Source organism: Pavona decussata, unplaced genomic scaffold (genome assembly GCF_977016875.1).
Source record: "Pavona decussata unplaced genomic scaffold, jaPavDecu1.1 SCAFFOLD_176, whole genome shotgun sequence".
In the NCBI taxonomy this organism is placed as follows: domain Eukaryota; kingdom Metazoa; phylum Cnidaria; class Anthozoa; order Scleractinia; family Agariciidae; genus Pavona; species Pavona decussata.
In genome coordinates this window covers 387,501-409,034 of record NW_028145587.1, presented here as the reverse complement: position 1 = coordinate 409,034, position 21,534 = coordinate 387,501, and the positions used below count along the sequence as shown (strand labels likewise).

Genomic DNA, 21,534 nt, shown 5'->3' with positions numbered 1-21,534 from the left:
GGAAGGGCAATGTTAATTAAAACATTGGGTATTTCGCAACTGATCTATACTCGGCCTCTAATCTAGATGTCCCCCAAGGAATTGCGGACATTGTCAAAACAAAATCTTTTAAGTTCCTCTGGAAAAACAAAAAAGATAAAATTGAAAGATCAGGCCTCTATCAAGATTTCGACAACGGCGGAATACGCATGATCGACTTTGAGATAATGTTGAAAGCTCTGAAACTCGCTTGGATCCCAAGATTGATACGGACTTCGGACAATAGTAATTGGTGTATCATTCCAAAACATTATTTCAGAAGGAAGGAGGGGGGGGGGGGGGGTTAAACTTTCTTCTAAGGTGCCACTACGACACAAACTACTTGAACGACCTCCCGATCTTTTATAAGAAGGTACTTGATTTCTTCAACGAATTAAAAATTCTTCATACCTACGACCAAAAGCAGGAGTTAATTTTGTATTGATGGACGGGAAACCCATTTTTCTCAGTGAATGGTTTAAAAAAGGTGTCCTCACTATTAACGACCTATTGAACGAAAGTGGTAATTTTTTATCATTCCAAGAGTTTCTCGAGAAATATTCCTGTGAATCCAATTTGTTACAATATTATCAAGTTGTTAGCGCTATTCCGAGACGTTTATTGTCTCTAGCCAAAGGCTCCGACACCATCAACAAATCAATCTTTACCAGTAAAAATAATATATTTTCCCTGAATGAATCGCTCCAAATTAATTTGTATAAGGCTAAGTCAAGGGACTTTTATAATTTGCTTAACGTCAAAATGCACACTGAGGAACAAACGGGCCCTAGACGTTGGAGGGAAAAACTTTCATTAAACAAAGACGTATGGACTAATATCTTTAAATCACTGAAAACCAGTTGCAAGTAAACCAAACTAAAAGAGTTTAGAATTTAAATTAATCCACAGAACGATAGCAACTAAGAAAGAACTATTCAGATTTGGTATTAAGGCGGACGATGAATGTCTATACTGTGGAGACAAAGATTCAATAGAGCATTCTTTTATCGAATGTACGTTTACCAAAATGTTTATACAAAAGGTCGTGAGCTGGTTCAATAAAGAGAATGTGTGCCAAATCTCCCCTACCATAGAGGAAATCTTGTTCGGTATCACTGCAACCTCCCAGGACACAACAATACTACGGAAATTTAACTACACTACCTTATATATGCGCCATTATATTTAATCTAACAAGTTAACTAGCATGGCCATCTCCATTCACGAGTTTATCAGTATAAAGATTCCCATTAAATACAACCTTGAAAATTTGTCTTAATTATATGTTTTATCAAGGAGTACTCCTCTCTCCCCCGTCGAACATTTTCTCTTTTTTCCTTTTTTTTTCTCTGTGTAAAATTCTATTATCACAGTTATCCTTTTGAAAGAAAACAATAAAAAAAATCCCGCAAATCGAAATCTGATTGGTTACTATATTTTAGTGGAAGTATCTTTGAATCGGAGGTTTCAAACAGGAAATGAAATGTACTGCCAATGTAAAGACATAAGAAATATAAATTTGGCGAAAAAAAAAAAACAGCCATAGAATCCAAACGCAATCAAATTTAGACTTCTGCATTCACTTTTTCGCAGTGAACAAATACGAAATAACAACAAGTGTAGATCACATGACTAAACAGAAAAAGGGCGAAAACCTTTACGATATTTTGCAGCGTTTGACAAAGCTGAATAAATAGGACACTTGCGTCGACGGTCGCGTCGAGGTAAACTGATGGACAACAAGTTGTGGAAAAAACTTTTCTAATTATCATCTCTTAAATGTGGTTCATAGTCAATGCTGGCTGTTTAAAATTGTTCCCATCATTGCCCAATGCGGATAAGAGCTTTCAAGCTATTAATTTTAACTTTCTCGTGTTGTTGAAGAAGCTGAAAGAAGCAAACTTGTAATCCAATCCTACCGCGGTGAGTTATCTGCGAGTTGATCAGACTAGAGCGGTAGAATTTCTTGAAGCTTATTATGTTGAACTGGCACAGATATTCTGTCTGCAGCCTAGCAGAAAGATAACTGGAAACAACCAGCCTATGTTACCGTTACTTTAAAAGCGGAGTCAGTTTAAGAATGCGTCGCCCAAAAAAGTGGTTCAGAAAGACAAAAATATTGATGCATGGAAAAGCGAACGTTGTCCCTCTTTACACGACAGTTCATTTGTGAGCTTTCTAACTTTGATGCTTATAGGGCTGATGACCACATCGAGTGTAGGTAAAATAATTTTTCAGCGTGAATTACTGTGTGACTTTAAAAAAAATTGCCGAACTTTTCGATAGATTTTCAAGTTGCTGGCTGTTTGGGTTGAACGTTTACAGCCTTATGTCTTCTGTTATTAAATGTACTTCCTTCATTTTAATGTTTATTCTGGCACTATCTGGTATCACGATACGTTTTAATAGTACATTCCCACTTAATACTGAGAACCCGCACACTAGCTGGTTCCTACAACAAGAGTAATGCTCGTGCTTTCAATTTGCTCCCTTGAAGAACAACTGAAACACGAAACCGTTTTCAGTAACCTAAGTGTTATGTCTTCCTCTAATTCTCTCCCTCATTCTCTTCCTCGAAGTAAACTTTAAAAAAGTGTATTTGTAGGAAATACTAGATCCATTCGTAAATAATTGTTTCAGCCGTCTGTCAATAGCCGTAGCAGTTTTTTAGTGTATTGTCAACTTAACCTCTGTACTATGAACGACGAAGCTTAATTTCTAAAAACCCTTTTGGTTTCTGATTAATCTTCCTTACAACATTTTTTTAACTTGAATTGAAAATTAAAAATTTTGTGTGGCGAATAAAATTTGACATGTTGGAATTGCCATGAGTGGAGGCAGTGATCTTGGATTTTGAAGAGACCACTGATCAAGATATTTGGGCTTTAGAAAAAAAACTTAAAATAAAAAGAATAACTCCAATAAAAGTTCGTTTATGGTTACTGTTGAACAAAGTAAAAGATGAAAATGGTCAGGATATCATAAAACCGCGTAATATAAACAGCTTAATAGCAGTGTGCGCAATATAATGCTGTCGTAAATTGCACTAAATTTTAGCCTTTGGCGCAGCCTAGTGGAGGTTTTCCTGCTCTGCTTTTTCTTCTCTTGCTCGTTTCTTTCTTTTTGTTTATTTTTCCTTTATTTTCCTTTTGTGTTTCCTTTCGTGTTTACAAGAATAAATGAAAATATGTTCTCTGGTCGAACCTTTGATGCACAGTGATAATAACTGTATGTAATACTTGAAAATACATAATCGAAGTTTACAAATATACAATACGGTGTAATAACTAAATGATACACTGAAAACCATCAGCGATTTTAACGTTTCTGGCTGTCCAAGGTGGATTGTTCCTTTCTTTAGATAGTATGAAATGCTCGTAACCATTGTTGACCTGCAGTAACCAAGACTTGAGTTTACGAATGTCATTCTCGTGTCTCCTAAGCATATAGGCAAGACTAAGTCCCCTTGTCGTCTGATTATGAGTCGTTCAAGCGCTATTGGCTTAACATTCACCGGGCCGTCCAACTTATCTAAGCCGAGCTTGACATCTCGGTACGCCGTCTTTTCTTCGTCTCTTCTCCTTCTGACCCTCAAGGAAGGACATACTGACATAAAGCAATTTCCGTATACGTGCCTTGGAGCAAGAGATTATCCGCAACGATAAACATGACGTGAAACGATGGGGGAGAACCTGCATTTTGATGATGAGTTTTTTAGGTTTTTCCCTGGAGGACAGTGCATCAATCATTTGCCACTGAGTTTTGGATTCATTTGATTTGAATCAAAGAGCTTCAGTCTATTTGACTATGGATTGCACTTAAGAAGTTTTTTAAAATTTATTCGGAAGCTCTCATTTCTCCAACAGTAGATGAGAGGGTTCCACAAGGCGTTCAAGCTCGCTGCAAAATATGCCCCGTACATGTGTTCTGAACTGATTATCGTTGAGGTGAGGAAACGGAGGAACAGTATCACCAACAACGGTACGAAACTAGCGAGACACAGGCCCACAACAATGGCCACAGTACGGGCAGCTTTCATCTCACGCTTCATGCTCACTTGCAAGTTGCCTTCTTCTTGGCTTATTTGTTTTCGCTGCTTACAAGCAACATTGAAGATGTAACTGTATGAAATAACTACGATAGCTATAGGCACAACCAACAATGTCATGACCAAGAAGATAAGGTAGGCTTTGACGGAATTAGATTGCAGAATGAATGGTTGGTTATTGAAGTGATCGAAGCAGGGTGTCAAGGCCATCAAAAATTGTTTGAATGTGTTTAACCCGTCTGCCTTTAAGGGCTCAGGAAAGACCATGGACACTCCAAATCCCCAAAGCCAAACCGCGATGGAAGCTATTTGGGCTCGGCGATTAGTCACTATCGTTTGGTACCTCAAGGAGAACTTGACGGCGATAAAACGTTCAACGCTGATCAACGCGAGGTGAAGAATGATGATGGAATTGAATGTGAGGTTTAGCATTGATGTGGCACCACATAATTGGTGAGGAGATGTTTTGGGGCCCAAGATGTTACTAATATACAACACAAACACAACCGCCATCAACATATCCGCTACCGACAAGCTAACCAGTATACTGTTAGACGCCTTTCGGAGGTTTGAAAATTTCCAAAACGCTGTTATCACGAGAAGGTTGCCGAAAATAGTACCAATTGTGAGAAGAGCGTACAAGGAAACGAAGACGACTTTGATCCCGGTCGGTGGTTCCTTAGGAAAGCAGTCAGGGATACCAGTTGTGTTCATTTTGTAATAAGGCGGGCCATGCGTTTTGAAAGTAGTCAAGGCTTTAAATATTCAAACTTGAAAAATGTTTCGTTGCCTACAGCTTCCGCTTTTTATCGTGCAACCATGGGAAATTAAATTGTGTCAGAGATTTGTCACTGTGGTCTTCAAAGTGAGCAACAGCTGAAGGAACCAGTCGCGGTTTCGCTTTTCCGGAAATCTTGAATCGCTCGTTGCAGAAGCTGACGAAGATTTTTTCAAAGTCACTGAAAATATATTTGCTCTTCCTTCCGGCTTCGATTCCCACTGAGCAATGATGAACTTGTCAAATGATTCTTCACTCTTTCTGACGCAAGTTGATATCAACTTGTATACTTTATATTTTTAAAAAGAAATTTCGCTACTTATATAGCGAATTCTATGTTTTCAAACGTGACTCGAGGACGCTGACGTCAAAGTTTTGCTAGTGGCTGTATTGATTTTCCACTAAAATTATTTGCATTTGAAAAGAACATTATTTCTAAATGGGCCTATCTCAAATTCATGTTATTTCGCATAAATAAGGCTTTCTTAGAAGTTTTTTTTTCAAACGATAACTTATTCCCGTGCAATAAATTTTAGAGCTAGATGAAACCCGAAAATTATATTACCAAATGGCCATTTATTTGTTTTGCACCCGTAAAGAAAATTGATTAGTTAAACAAATAGTTCAAGGCCCATTGTGAGTTTCCAGCCTCTGCTATTGAAAGACTGAATTTCAATTTATGTTTTAATCCGCATCAAGCACATTTATCGGTCAAATATTTTGGCTAAATAAACCACCTGTTTTTCCTTCTTTTTGCTACCCTGCATCAGTTTAGCAGCTAACAGGTTATTTAGCTATTTCCAAAACAAGAGAAGACCGATACTATTAATTATCTTTGTAACAGTTGCAAATATAGCAAACGTCTTTCACAAGTAGAGTAAATAAATCGTCTCTTGACAGCTCAACTCTTCTAATTTTCTTTCAGTCCTCAACAGCTGAACATTCAATTCCACTTCGAGCACATAAGTTCTTATTGAGTTGTTTATTCTTAGCACGCAGAGAAATTAATTTTTTTTTTCACTGACAATCAACGCCCAGTAAGTGAAAAAAACACACATGCGTCGGAAAACAAATGTTTTAATTTTGCGATCATAACTGAATTGGCTTTAAACTAAAAGCCTCATTTTACAGTAGCTTACCGCCGTGAGGTCGACTTAAAGTGACGCATGGCATGATGGGAGGGGAAGATAACATTTCTTCTTGCTTTAAAATATTTTTTCGGGTAAATGCGCGATTTTTTATTCACGAGCCGTGAAAAAAAGCTAGCAAAATATTTTTTAGCAAACTAAAACAAAACGTCCTTTAAATCCGAATTTCGTTGAAGACAATTGAGCCGGTCTTTGTTTTGCCAGCTGCAAGATGAAGTAATTACCCCTAAGAAAATCTCTGCTACCGCACGCACCCCCTCCCCCTATTTTCGAATTCTCTATTGAACATTCCCTGCAATAATCTCCCCGTGGTTCAGTGACTCTTTGAAATTTTGGTTAACGTTTTGCATAGTAAAAGGGTGAATATGCCCGGCACTCCTATCGGACGGAGCTTCCCTGTATACAACACTTATCAGCACTGAGACACACGTACCATCCCCGTGGTATGGCCAATGCCGTACGCATGCGCACAACTTCCCTGTATAGCCCACTAAAGTTCCCCCCCCCCCCTCTCAAAATAAGAAATTGAACTTTATACATGTTTTCACCATACCAAAAACATTTCTACTGCCCGGTAGGTGCTTGCTAGACGAAAAGCTATTGTACTTTTAAAATTTATCACTGGAATATGCAAACACGCGACAACCCGGAATTTCGGTTCTTCAGTTAAAATTTTATTCACTTTGAATTTTTGTCAGTTCGTTGCATGCACCGACAAAAAAAAGATGATTCTCACGTTGGCGTCGATAAATAATTGGGTAACATGACTGACTGAACTGGCTGTAGAGACAGCCAGTGTAAAATTTCAGCTGTAAACATTTGAGTCTTTTTCTCCTTTACTATCGTGACGAGCTTTGGATTCGATCACAGCTACAGATACGGAAAAAGCATTTTGAATTCGGAGTGAATAGATAATTTCAATATGAACAACGATTCAATGTTCGACTAAAACAAGTGCGCTGATATGGATATAATTGTTTATTTCCCGTGCGTTTCCACGTGCTCTAAAACTTAAAACGTACGAAACCCCAACAGCTGTAAAATTTCAGGTAAAAATATTTCCTTTTACCTCCTGCTTTTCATGATCCTGACAAAGCTTTGGATTTCGATCCGAAATATAAAAAGAATAAAAGCAGGTATAAATAGGCACAAAGCATGTTCAGTTAGAAGTAAATAGATAATTTATGAACAAACGGTTTCAATTTTGTACTTAAGGGAAGTTAGGCAATAAATTATTGTTTAACTGACACAAAAACCCAAAGGTCGCACTTGCCTAGTTCCTAGGCCTCTCTCTATCTTTCGTTTCGGTTCACGGGGTGTTCTTCTCGGATACGTCACCGAAACGTATTGGCCATGAGGGCCTGGGGGAAAGCCGTACAGCAAATAGCAGGTAAGGGTGGCACAAGGGCGTTGCACACAGTAGGGGAAAGTACAAGTTCAGATAAAAGCGGCCGAACACGAATTTCTTAGACACTCGTTAGGAAAACGGAAGAGAAAAGAAACAAAACAAGGAAACAAATAAAACGCTGGTCATCAAATACTCGAGGGCCATGTCATAATCTTTACAACTGAGAACATTTTTTATACTTTTAAACCGCTTTTATTAAACTCATTTTCCAGCTGACATGTAGCTGAATTACGGAGTTAAATACAATAATAATTAGCAATACTTTCACTTTTCTTGTCTCGTTGTAATGAGTTATGTGCTCTATATTAATTGTCACGTTGTAATTAGCTATATTATATTCTTCTTGCACTTGAATCACACTCATTAGCGGGTTCTGTTACCTGTACTGAAGGACGATGAAGTTTCATCCGAAAAAGCTAGGTGCACTCTAAAAAAAGTCGTCATAAAAGTTATTTCCTGCCTTCTGGCTCTACAGAAATTTGGTAGCCTTTTCGAATTGTTCTGTACTTAATGAGACTTGATCTCTGAATTGAAAAAAAACACGTGGTTTCCCGGCCAATTTTCTTTTTGAATTCCAATAGCGTTTTGTACAATTTATGTAGTTGCAAGTTAAACAGAATATAACAGACGGGCGTACCAGCTACACATTTCATTCTACCGGCGAAACTACATGGTACGGCTGCAACGGCTGCCACAAACAATACATAGGAGAAACAAAACGACGACTTAAAGGCCGTTTTAACGAACACCGTAGACCAGTCGACAAACAAACAAACAGTTCCAAACCCACCACAGTTTCAGAACATTTTCTTTCTAACGACCATAACGCTTCTGACATGCTACTAATTCCTCTCGAACTCATCAAAACTAATCGTGACAGTGTACGCAAAGCTAGAGAGGCATACCTCATCGACAGAGGTCAAACTATTGAACCCTTAGGTCTTAATAGGAGAGATGAGACGTGAACATTTTTCCCGTCTTTCATCTTCCTAAGTTATGTAATTAACTCATTGTTATGTATTTTACCTATTTACCAGTCGTATTATTAAATTTCAAATTGTAACGTTTTTGTTTATGTAACTTTAACCTATTTTTCAGGTATCTATTGTAACTGTTTAAAATCACAGGGTCAGTCTCAAACATACCCTGAAGAAGAAAGGCCGTGCCTTTCGAAATATTGGAAAATATACTTCCCTGACCGTGAAATCAGCCTTGCTCTTTTTTTAGATTATTTGCTTTACAATTTTTTTGCTGATTAGATCCTTCTCTACAAGATCCGGTACTTTTATTTTGTCGCGGTGGCCCTTGCAAACACAGTTTATCACTGGTTTTTATTGAATAAATAGCCGACTAAGCTCTGAAAAAGCGATCACTAAATTGAAATCCCGCTCATCTGACTAATCAGTTATACTGTGACAAAGACACTATAGTGCCCTAGGAAGGTTCACTTGTCTTGCTCATTTATAAAATATTTTGAGTTGTTTTTTTAGTAGCTATAGTACAATGAATAAAGTCAGTTTTTTTGGACTTAGGGTGGAAGTTTTGAAATTACAATCTCGCATACAAGATAAACTTCGATCTCCTTCATACTATATCAACATTTCAACATATGATCAAAGTTAATTTTCTCATCGGTTTCCAGGCAACAGCTATTACCATAGCAACGGAAGCGCATAGCCTCTCAATTTAAACATCGTCGATTACCTCGCAATCTAGTCGGACACTCTACGACGAAACTTTAGGGATTTAAACTACTCAATCTAGACAACTTGTAGGCGAAATTAGAAAAAGTCTGTAAGAGCGTTTTCAAATAAATAATGAATCAACTTTTACGGGGTGATTTTGTTTATTCCAGCATTTTTCATCAATATCTCTGGAAAAATAAAACTTGACGCTTTGTCTTTTCTGTTAAAAGGTCATTGCTCATAGAAAAAAATTCTAAATGTATATTGAGCTTCATGGGTGTCTCCGATTTTAATATATTTATGTTTGAAAACAGTTAAAATAAAGCGCAGATGAATGAAAAAGTTCGTACTTTGCATAAATCGAGATATCTTTAAAATACCACGGCTGATTTTTCTGTTAAATTACAAGCGGTTAGAGTAAAAATTCTTTTCGATATTCACGCAAATTTTAGTCTCAAGAACCGAAACCGGTGTTAGATAAGAAGGTTGAATCTTGGTCAAGTCTCAGTCATTATTCACTTCTCCGAACAAGAGTTTTATTTTGTTTGTCCCGGTCTATTCCACTGCTATTCACGTGCTGCGAATATTTATGATTACGTGAAGTCGTGCAAAAGGTAAAATTTACATAAATATATGCTCCTGCTTCTAAAATCTTTCATTGTAAATTTTACCTTTGATGATGTAGTATGAAGGAGATCAAAGTCTATCTTGTATTCGAGATTGTAATTTCAAAACTTCCACCCTAAGTCCAAAAAAACTGCCTCCAGCCTCCTTAAGTAATATCTTTAAGGTCGATTTCTTTGTCTACGTTTTACAAAGCTGTAACGTTGGCTTTTTACCTTTCAGTCATCTAAGATTGCCCTTCATTTAAGCTATAATAACCAATCTACGACAATATTCTGGAACTTTAATAACCTTCTACTAACGTTATAATTGGCCTCATACTGAATATTTACAGTTGTAGGATTGACTTGATGTGTATCGGCACCATGAATCAGTCAATTAAAATGTGTATTTTTACAGTTCTTTAAGCGTGTGAAATGTTTCTTTCTGATGGTTATATCCGGCCATATCGTTCGTCATCTCAAGAGTGGAGTACTCAAACACAAGGACACACGACAGAAGCACATGGTGCGTTTAACTTTGATGTAGTAAAAGTAATTATTCTTCGAACAGCTAGCTTGTGCTGTCGTCAGCCGTTGCCTAACGGCGAAATATGTCCTTGAAGCCATTGCCAGGGAGTTAAGCTCACTTTATAAACCGCGAAAAGTGCTTCTGAATTGTTTTCGTTCCTCCACCTCCACCGATGGCGATCAAAAAAAAATGCAAAGTCTTCGAAGATGAACTTTAAATGTTTTCGCCGTTTTACGGCTATCTAATGTCTTTACGAGTGACGATACTATGAATGAGTTGATTAAAGTTTAAGCTAGTAAACTTTTTTCATGTTGATCGCTGTTCTTGACATGTTGCCCGAGAAGCAAGAAGAGAGGAGGACAGACTGGGAGGAGTGGAAACCGACGTTGTACACGAAGACTTTACTTCTTATCTAGAGTTGTTTGCTTTTCTTTTGTAATCCACGTTTTCCTTCTCGCTAACAGTCACTCAGTTTTTCACTGTTATAAGCGTGCGATGTCCACAGCATCAGCTAACAGCAAAATGCTCGCACCCTCACTCAGGGTGCACTTCAGCAATCTGCGAAAAGCGTCTCTAAATTGTTCATTTCTCCAGCCGTAGATAAAAGGACTACAAACGGCGTTTAAACAAAATGCAAAGGCGTGAACAAAATACCTGAGATATTTGAGCTCTGGACGGCGAAAAACATCATCAGGTAGCTTGCCGAGAAAACGAAGGCTTGTAGTGATCAAGAGTGGGACGATACCGAGAAGGCACACTGCCACAACAATGGCGAGAGTGCGGGCACCTTTCATTTCACGCTTAATTTTGTTGATTTCTTGGATGTTGCCTTGTTTTCTGATCTGTTTTCTGTGCTTGTGGGACACAATAAAGATGTAGCCGTATGAACAAAGAATGATCACCAGAGGGATGATCAGCATGGACGTGATTAAGAAGATCAGATACTTGTTTGACGCCGGCGTTCTGGGTGTTGGCCTGCACGGATGGTATTTTTGGATCTTGGCGCATGGATGCACAGCACGAACAAGATTTCTGTAGGCCTCTTTGTTGCTTGCTCTGAGAGCCTGTGGAAAGACAACAGTGACAGCCATAGCCCACAGCTATGGAGGCGAACAGCACCCGGCGCTTAGTGACTATGGTGTGGTATCTCAAGGAGAATTTGATGGCGATAAAACGTTCAACGCTGATCAACGCGAGATGAAGGATAATAACAGAGATGAGTGTGAAGCTGAACCATGCCTCTACCCTGCAAATTCTCTTCAACATATGGTCGTCATGAGAGCTTAGATATAGAGACATTCCGCTAATGTTTATGATCAAAGAGATCACTATTAAACTGTTCGCGGTACACAAACTCACCAGAATAACATTGGACGCAGTTCGCAGGCTGCAAAATTTGTAGAAGGCTATGGTTACCAACGAATTTCCACGTACGGCAGCGATTATCACAACGCATTCTACGCTGATTAATGTGCTGAATGCGATCAGCGTTTTGTCAATGGAAGTTTTAATGGAGAAATTAGTATGTGCTCCGCTACAATTCCATTCTCGTTGTTCCCTCAAATAATCACCGGACATGATGTAACTGTGTCGGTCGCTGAAGAGATGCGGCTTCAAGGAAAACAGACCGAGTTAGTATCAGTTTCGTTTTTTGCAATTTTCTTCGCTACGAACCAACTTTTAAAATTAACCAGACCAGTTAATTGCCATCTTTTGAAGTTCACGGTTGTCAATTTTTGAATTTGACAATTGCAAATTAGCATTTTTATTTAATACTTGACGCTCTGTACCATGTTTTTTTTAGTGAATAAATAACATGGGATTAAAACTTGTTTTCTTTGAAGAAAACCCTCAATTCACGTACTTGCAATTTTTTTCTACCTTTTCACTATAAGTAAAAGGAGCATTATGGTTTATTCATCTATTTATTTATTTTATTTGTTTTCAGATTTTCGGCTGACTTGTTAAAAGCACTGTCTTCTAATCGTCAAATTATTTTTTCAACAGGGGCGCTTTAAGGGTTGAAAAAACAATTATTGACAAATTTGTCGCCTAAAATGGAGATACTGTATGACTGACATGCCAATTAACAAACCATGACAACCTAAAATAAATTCAATTCGTAAATCTTCGTCAACTTTGTTGCATAAAAAGAGATATAACCAGCAATGACAAACCATGACAATCAACCTAAAACAATTTTTTGTGAAATTGAAAGTTTACAGGAGTATATTATATATATTTTAAGTAAACTTTCGTTTTGCTTTATATTGTTTTACGGAAAATGGACAATCAACGCGCATTAATTGAAAAAAAGATGCATTCATCGGAAAAGGAGATGTTTTAATTTTGAGGATCATAATTGAACTTGGGTTTCGACTAAAAGCCTCAACATAACTTGGCTTTTAACTAAAATTAATGGCAGATAGATAGATAGAAAAAAGCCTCATCATTTTTAGCCAGCGGCTTGTACAGAAAAAACTCATTAGGACCAGAATGGGCAGACTAATTTTACAGCAGCCTGCCTCCCAATCTTGTTCCCAGATCAGAGGCTACGTTCCTTTTCGTCAGCACTTAGAAAATAAGACCTCTGGGATAATCAATGTCAAAATGCAGCGAATCGAAATCTCATTGGTTACTATATTTTAGCGGAAGTATCTTTGAGTCGGAGGTTTCAAAACGTATAACAGGAAAAAAAAAATGGACTGCAAATGTAAAGACATCAGAAATATAAATTGGGTGAAACAAAAACAGCCATAGAATCCAAATACAATCAAATTTACACTTCTACATTCACTTTTTCGCAGTGAGCAAATACGAAAAGATAACAAGTGAAGATCACATGACTAAACGGATAAGGGGCGAAAACCTTTGCGATATGTTGCAGCGTTTGATAAAGCTGAACGAATATGACACTTGCGTCGACGGTCGCGTCGAGGTAAACTGATGGACAACAATTTTTGGAAAAACATTTCTAATTATCGTCTCTTAAATTTGGTTCATAGTAAATGCAGGCCGTTAAAAAATTGTTCCCATTATTGCCTAATGCGGATAAGAGCTTTCAAGCTCTTAATTTGAACTTTCCTGTGCTGTTGAAGGAGCTGAAAGAAGCAAACTTGTAATCCAATCTCACCGCTTTGAGTTATCTGCGAGTTGATCATACTAGAGCGGTAGAATTTCTTGAAGCTTACTATGTTGAACTGGAACAGATATTCTGTCGACAACCTAGCAGAAAGATAACTGAAAGTTGAGAAAAGGGAAACAACCAACCTATGTTACCGCTACTTTAAGAGTGGAGTATTGAAGAATGCGTCGCCCAGAAAGTTGTTCAGAAAGACAAAACTATTAACGCTGGGAAAAGCGATCGTTGTTCCTCTTTACACAACAGTTTATTTGTGAGCTTTCTAACTTTGATGCTTATAGTGCTGATGACCACATCGAGTGTAGGTAAAATAATTTTTCAGGGTGAATTTCTTAAGCTGGCAAACTGTGTGACTTTAAAAAAAATTGTCGATCTTTCCGATAGATTTTCAAGTTGCTGGCTGCTTGTGTTGCACGTTTACAGCGTCGTGTCTTCTGCTATTAAATGTACTTCTGCCATTTTATTGTATTTATTCTGGCATGGTATCTAATATCACAATACGTTTTAATAGTACATTCCCACTTAATACTGAGAACCAAACTAACTGGTTCCTACAACAAGAGTAATAATGCTCGTGCTTTCAATTTGCTCCCTTGAGAAACAACTGAGACATGAAACCGTTTTCAGTATCTCAAAAAATTCTAAGTATTTTAATTCTCTAGATAGAAATATGTCTTCCTCTAACTCTCTCTCTCATACTCTTCCTTGAAGCAAACCTTAAAACAGCGTATTTGTAGGAAATACTAGATCTGTTCGTAAATAATTGTTTCAGCCGTCTCTCAGTAACCAAGGCAGTTTTTAAGTGTATCGTCAACTTAACCTCTGTACTATAAACGACGAAGCTTAATTTCTAAAAACCCTTTTGGTTTCTGATTTATCTTCCTTACAACATTTTTTAAGTTGAATTAAAAATTAAAATTTTTGTGCAACGAATAAATTAAATTTGACCTGTTGGAATTGCCATGAGTGGAGACAGTCATCTTGGAAGAGAAAAGAATAAAACAGAGAAAAGTTCGTTTTCTGGTTACTGTTGAACAAATTCAAAGATGAAAATGGTCAGAAGATCATAAAACTGCGTAAAACAGCTTACTGCGCTCAATATAAGCAGCTTAATGGCAGTGTGCGCAATGCATGTCGTAAATTGCACAACATTTTAGCCTTTGGTGCAGCCTAGTGGAGGTTTTCTTTCTCTGCTTTTTCTTCTCTTGTACGATTCTTTCTTTTTTTTTTTTTTTGTTTATTTTCTCTTATTTTCCTGTTGTGTTTCCTTTCGTGTTGCGAGAATCATGAAGATATGTTCTTTAGTCGAATCTTTGATGCACAGTGATAATAACTGAATACTTGAAAAATACATAATATACAATACGGTGTAATAACTAAATGATACATTGAAAACCATTCACGAGTTTAACGTTTCTGGCTCTCCAAGGTAGATCTTTCCTTTTCTAAATAGTATGGAATGCTAGTAATCATTGTTGACTTGCACTAACCAAGACTAAATGAGCTTACGAATCTTATTCTTGGGCGTCATTCTCCTAAGCGTATCAGCAAGACTAAGTCCCCTTGTCGTCATTATGAGTCCTTCAAGCGCTATTGAATGGCTTAACATTCACCGAGCCGTCCACCTTATCTAAGCCGAGCTTGACATCTCGGTTCGCCGTCTCTTCTTCGTCTCTTCTTCTTCTGACCCAGGAAGGAAGGACATACTGACATAAAGCAATTTCCGTATACGTGCCTTGGAGCAGAGGTTATCCGAAACGATAAACATGACGTGAGACGCTGCATTTTGATGATGGGTTTCATAACGTTTTACCCTGCAGGACAGTGCAGCAGAGAGACACGGCTTTTTAAAGTGTGATCAGTCATTTCCCTCTGAGTTTTGGATTCATTTGAATCAAAGGGCTCCAGTCTATTTGACTATGGATTGCACGTCAGAAGTCTTTCAAAATTTGTTCGGAAGCTCTCGTTTCTCCAACAGTAGATGAGAGGGTTCCACAAGGCGTTCAAGCTCGCTGCAAAATATGCCCCGTACATGTGTTCGGAACTGATTATTGTTGAGGTGAGGAAACGGAGGCACAGTATTACTACCAACGGTACGAAACTAGCCAGACACAGGCCCACAACAATGGCCACAGTACGGGCAGCTTTCATCTCACGCTTCATGCTCACTTGTAAGTTGCCTTCTTCTTGGTGTATTTGTTTTCGCTGCTTACAAGCAACATTGAAGATGTAACTGTATGAAATGACTACGATAGCTATAGGCACAACCAACAATGTCATGACCAAGAATATAAGGTAGGCTTTGACAGAATTTGATTGCAGAATGAATGGTTGGTTTTTGAAGTGTTTGAAGCAGGGCGTCAGGGCCATCAAAAATTGTGTGAATGTTTTCAACCCGCCTGCTTTCAACGGCTCAGGAAAAACCATACAAACTCCAATTCCCCAAAGCCAAACAGCGATGGAAGCTATCAGGGCTCTGCGATTTGTCACTATGCTTTGGTACCTGAAGGAGAACTTGACGGCGATGAAACGTTCAACGCTGATCAACGCGAGGTGAAGAATGATGATGGAATTGAATGTGAGGTTTAGCATTGATGTGGCGCCACATAATTGGTGTGGAGATGTTTTGGGACCCAAGATGTTAGTAATATGCAACACAGAGACAACCGCTATCAACATATCCGCTACCGACAAGCTCACCAGTATACTGTTAGACGCCTTCCGGAGATTTGAAAATTTCCAAAACGCTGTTATCACGAGAAGGTTGCCAAAAATAGCGCCAATTGTGAGAAGAGCGTACAAGGAAACAAAGACGACTTTGATCCCGATAGGTAGCTTCTCAGTAAAGCTGTCAGGGATACCAGTTGTGTTCATTTTGAAAGAAGGCGGGCCATGCATTTTGAAAGTAGTCAAGGCTTATTCAAACTTGAATTGTTTCGTTGTCTACAGCTTCCGGTTGTGATGATGCAACGATGGGAAATTGTGCCAGAGATATTACAATTTGTCACTGTGTTCTTCAAAGTGAGCAACAGCTGAAGGAACTAGCCGATATTTCGCTGTCCGAAAGCCTGAATCGCTCGTTGCAGAAGCTGGCGAAGATTTCTTCAGAGTCAATAAAAATATATTTCTCTTTCTTCCTTCGATTCCCACTGAATAATGATGAACTTGTCAAAGGAATCTTCACTCTTTGTGGCGCATTTTGATATAAACTAACATGTACATACCTTCTATTGCTCAATAAAAAATCACTACTAGCTTATATAGCGAATTGAATGTTATCAAACGTGACTCGTAGGCAGTGACGTTCAAAGTTTGTCCATTGGTTCAATTCATTTTCGACAGCAAATGTTCTTTTAAAATATTTGCATTTGAAAACAAAACATTTCTAAATTGGTCCGTCTAAAGTTGATTTTCCACATGATAACTTAGCCCTGAGCAATAAATTTTTGAAAGCTAGATAAAACCTGAAATATATCTTCAAATAAATTTTCATATGGCCAATATGTTTTGCACTTATAAAGGAAATTGACTAATTAAAAAAAAATTGTTCAAGGCCTACTGTGCGTTTCTAGCCTTCGCTATTGAAAGACTGACTTTTTATCAATATATATTTATTCGGCATTCGGCATTTTCTGCAGAACTTTATTAAAATTTCTAAAAATCTAGCCTCTGCTCCCCTATAGAAAGTTAAAGGTATAAAGCAATCTATATCAATTATCTCTTATGTTTTAATTTTTTGAAGGTTTTTATTTTCTTTTGTCGCGCAAAGCAAATTAACAGTAATCTTGTGCTATCAGGATCAGTGCAACTACTAAAGCTAGCGACATAAGGATGTGAGCTGGAAGGGGTCTTGGACGAACAACGCTGTTATGGAACTGTCGAGCTAATTATTTTTGTGCTGATTACCCAAAAGTGAGGAAGGAAGTAAATGCAACACCTTGAGGCGAAACTAATGCATTTGCTCGCCATGTGGACGGATCAAGATAATTATGCGTAACAGCCAAGTGTTATCGGTGAAATATTTTGGCTTAATTAATTAAAAGCACCTGTTTTTTCTCGGTTTTGTTATTCTACATCCGTTTAGAAGCGAACAGGATATTTTGTTTATTTCCAAATCTAAAAAAAAAAGAAGACCCACATTAGGAAATTTAGGAAATGTCATTCACAAATAAGAGTAAATAAATGGTCTCTTGAATGGACAGCTTAACTCTTCCTCAACAGCTGAATATTCAACTCCAGTTCGAACACATCAGTTGTTATTGAGTTGTTTATTCTTAAAGCACGCAGAGATAATAATTTTTTTTTTCGCTGAAAGTCAACGCGCATTAATTGAAAAAAAAAACAATGCATTCATCGGAAAAGGAGATGTTTTAATTTTGGGGATCATAATTGAACTTGAGTTTTGACTAAAAGCCTCAACATAACTTTGCTTTTCACGAAAAGCCTCAACATAACTTTGCTTTTCACTAAAAGCCTCATCATTCTTAGTCAGCGGCTTGTATAGCCTCCCACGCAGTCGTTTTTAGGGGACTCGTATTACCTCCTCCCCACAAACGCCTGCTTACTCAAGCGCCACATTCCTTTCCCATTGTTTTACTCCCCAAGCATCCTAGCCAATTACCATCGAGGCATTGTTTAATGACATCAAATCAAATTGCTGGTTACAATGGTCGCTTCCGTTTCCCGCGAGCTTTGTACAGTGTCTACAGTCTCTGTTTAATACAGTCTTGAGAGATGCGGGAGTTAAGTTGGAATATATATATTTTTTCACTACTGGAATGGCTGGTCATGGCTGAAACACCAAAACAAATATCGAATGTGAATACAAGCGCTTCTTGTGCAACGTCTTGACACTGCTGGGAGAGTCAAAATCTTTGGAAAAGTGTAATCGATCTTCCCCGCCTGATCGAGTTGACAATCGGTGAAGATATCGCCTCTTACGGGTGCGGAAACTCTGGAGCAGATTTGTTTGTTTGTACGAAGTGCTACGACAGACTAACTCGATTCGAGAAAGCAAAGAAGAATGTAGAAGGCATCAAGGGGAGATCTGCAGTATTTATCAGTCCATTAAAGACTATTAAACGGAAAGTTAAACGACAAAGAGCCGATCAACTTGTGGTCCTTGTGGAAAATGTCACACATGACCCCGAACAAATTGCACGAACAAAGCGAGTTTCAACTGCAAAATCTTTAAAGTTTACCGACATATCGGGTAATATTTCGGTTTCCTCCACATCGACAAGGTCGACAAGATTGAAGGCATTAAGCTTGATAAATATTAAAGCGACTTTGCGTAACCAGTTGGCAAATTGACGAAAATATCGCTATTTCCCGTCAGGAATTTTTTTATTGCAGTCAGTTGATAGGCATTTACACGAGAAATTTTGAACGTAGAGCACACGGTGCTAAAAGCTCACGTAAGCTCGGTCTGTCTCCGTTGTGATGTTTTTCACTGTTTCCGAGAGAGGCGTTCTGAGGTCAAGGAAAGGAGGAGAAATCAGGTATCCCATGAGTCTCCGCGAAAAATTATCGATCAGAAGGTGTCAAGTATCGATGCGAAGGCGAGCGCGCAGTCCGAAATCGACTGAATTTCAAGTGGCTATTTTTCCTTATTCAGGATCTGAGAATGTAAGTTAAATCGTTTTGTGTATTGCTTTGGCAATTGAGTTCAAGCTTGCATTACAATTTCGCAGCTAATTTGCCTAAGAATAAAGAAAAACATACAATTGTTTGGAGTGGTATGCATGATCGACTCGCTTTGTTCGTTCGCGGCTCTCAAATGCTTGACCCAAATTTGACCCTAGCGAGTTCAATCCTGGGTACATTAGCGTGAAATCTTGCCTGTTGTTGCTCGAATAGTATCTCCTTTGAATTTTATTCAAGGTCCCCTTAAGTCCTCATGTTTTGAAGGAATTTGTGTTCGTTGAAGTTTGCCTAAATTGGCGCCAAACATGTAAACAACTGCATAATGCTTTTATAGTAACTGCTTTTGAACGATCACTCGTTTTCCCGGTCGAAATGAACAGTACTTAAGCATGATTCTGTTCGGTTCTATTCGTGTAAGGACATCAAGTGGTGACATAAATGCTTCCTTTTAAGTCGATATTCATGGAAGAAGTCGAAGAAGAGTCGAGTGGCAAGCGGCCGTTCAATGTTTCTGATCGCAGAAACAAGCAAAGAAGCCGCCCTCGTAAGTCTTTTGGAAAACTAACGTGTCCCATGATCGTTAGGAACCGACAACAGGCTAAGTTTGACGAATTGACATAACTCTGACTGTCTAAAATCTAAGCAATTCACGTAAAGCAATGGCGACGGAGAGGGCAGCTCAGCGTTCACTCCGAGAAGCCCCAACACAAATGCGAGATCGCGTATCAACATCGAGTTGATAATAAAGTTGGAAGCGAGGCATTGTGGGATACCTGAATTTTCCTCCTTTAGGTCAAGGTCAACCTTCCAGATTTTAGAAGGTTCACTGTGATTGGCTAAGCGGCGGAAAGGAATGTGGCGCTTGGGTAAGCAGGCGTTTGTGGGGAGGAGGAAATACGATTCCCCTAAAAACGACAGCGTGGGAGGTTACGGCTTGTACAGAAAAAAACTCACTAGGACCCAAATGCGCAGACTAATTTACAGCAGCCTGCCTCCCTATCTTGTTCCCAGATCAGAGGCTGCGTTCCCTTATGTCAGCACTAACGAAGTAAGACCTCTGGGATAATCAACTTCAAATCCAGCAAATTAAAATCAGATTGGTTACTATATTTTAGCGGAAGTATCTTTGAATCGGAGGTTTCAAACAGGAACTAAAATGTACTGTCGATGTAAAGACATCAGAAATATAAATTTGGCGAAAAAAAAAACAGCCATAGAATCCAAATGCAATCAAATTTACACTTCTGCATTCACTTTTTCGCAGTGAAAAAATACGAAACAACAACTAGTAAAGATCGGATGACTAAATGGAAAAGGGGCGAAAACTTTTGCGATATGTTGCAGCGTTTGACAAAGCTGACTGAATATGACCTGGCTTGCGTCGACGGTCGCGTCGAGGTAAACTGATGGACAACAAGTTTTCGAAAACCTTTTCTAATTATCGCCTCTTAAATGTGGTTTATAGTCAATGCTGGCTGTTTAAAATTGTTCTCATCATTGCTTAATGCGGATAAGAGCTTTCAAGCTATTAATTTTAACCTTCTCGTGCTGTTGAAGGCGCTGATTACAAACTTGTAATCCAATCCCACCGCGGTGACTTATCTGCGAGTTGATCAGACTAGAGCGGTAGAATTTCTTGAAGCTTACTATGTTGAACTGGAACAGATATTCTGTCTGCAGGCGAGCAGAAAGATAACTGAAGGTTGACAAAAGGGAAACAACCAGCCTATGTTACCGCTACTTTAAAAGCCGAGTATTCAAGAATGCGTCGCCCAAAAAGTTGTTAAGAAAGACAAACCTATTAACGCTGGGAATAGCGATCGTTGTCCCTCTTTACACGACAGTTCATTTGTGAGCTTTCTAAGTTTGCTGCTTATAGGGCTGATAATTACATAGAGTGTAGGTAAAGTAATTTTTCGGGGTGAATTTCTTAAGCTGACAAACTGTGTGACTTTAAAAAAATTGTCGATCTTTCTGATTGATTTTCAAGTTGCTGGCTGTTTGGGTTGAACGTTTACAGCGTTGTATCTTCTGTTATTAAATGTACTCCTGCCATTTTATTGTATTTATTCGTTTTAAGAGCAATTCTTTAGGAAAGTGAAGCAAAGTTGGAAATGAAAAATTTTAACCCCTCTTCAATTTTTGTGTGTAGGTAGGTTACCTTGGGGGATAGCAGATGTATCGTTGCCATGGTAACCGCACTATATGACGTCGGCCTTGGGACCATGTTTTGAGCAAAAGTACCGCTCAAAAAGTAAAAGTAAACGAGTCTGGTTCTCGGGTGCATGTGAACCAATTCAAATGAAAATCATACAGATGGTAGAACCACTCTCCCAGTTTATAAAATTCGCCGTTACAATAATTTGGGTTTTATAAACAAGAAGAAAATGCTCGTCCTACTATGTTCCATGTCAGCCATTTAGACAAGCAGGAAAAACAAGCACAACGATATTTGTCAGCCATTTAGACAAGCAGGAAAAACAAGCACAACGATATTTGTTATTTCTCCGAAAGTACTCTTTCCACA

The 21,534-nt window shown here is 38.4% G+C and overlaps 2 protein-coding genes and 1 long non-coding RNA gene across 3 annotated transcripts in view; 1 reads left to right on the top strand and 2 right to left on the bottom strand.

Moving 5' to 3' along the window:
- LOC146463429 (uncharacterized) overlaps window positions 1-21,534 on the top strand; it is a 225,147-nt gene that overhangs the window by 167,873 nt on the left and 35,740 nt on the right. The window lies entirely within an intron of this gene.
- LOC146463433 (adenosine receptor A2b-like) lies at window positions 3,065-16,644 on the bottom strand. The gene is made up of 2 exons (XM_085084432.1): window positions 15,050-16,644; window positions 3,065-3,596 (listed from the first exon to the last, which is right to left on the bottom strand). The coding sequence occupies exon 1, from the start codon at window positions 16,257-16,259 to the stop codon at window positions 15,279-15,281; it is 981 nt and encodes a 326-aa protein (XP_084940558.1). The 5' UTR covers window positions 16,260-16,644; the 3' UTR covers window positions 3,065-3,596; window positions 15,050-15,278.
- LOC146463434 (beta-2 adrenergic receptor-like) lies at window positions 3,591-5,120 on the bottom strand. Its single transcript, XM_085084434.1, has one exon. The coding sequence runs from the start codon at window positions 4,778-4,780 to the stop codon at window positions 3,824-3,826; it is 957 nt and encodes a 318-aa protein (XP_084940560.1). The 5' UTR covers window positions 4,781-5,120; the 3' UTR covers window positions 3,591-3,823.

Excerpts from the sequence above, each read along its gene's own strand:
- LOC146463434 (XM_085084434.1), bottom strand. The coding sequence starts at position 4,780 with ATGAACACAACTGGTATCCCTGACTGCTTTCCTAAGGAACCACCGACC.
- LOC146463433 (XM_085084432.1), bottom strand. The coding sequence starts at position 16,259 with ATGCATGGCCCGCCTTCTTTCAAAATGAACACAACTGGTATCCCTGAC.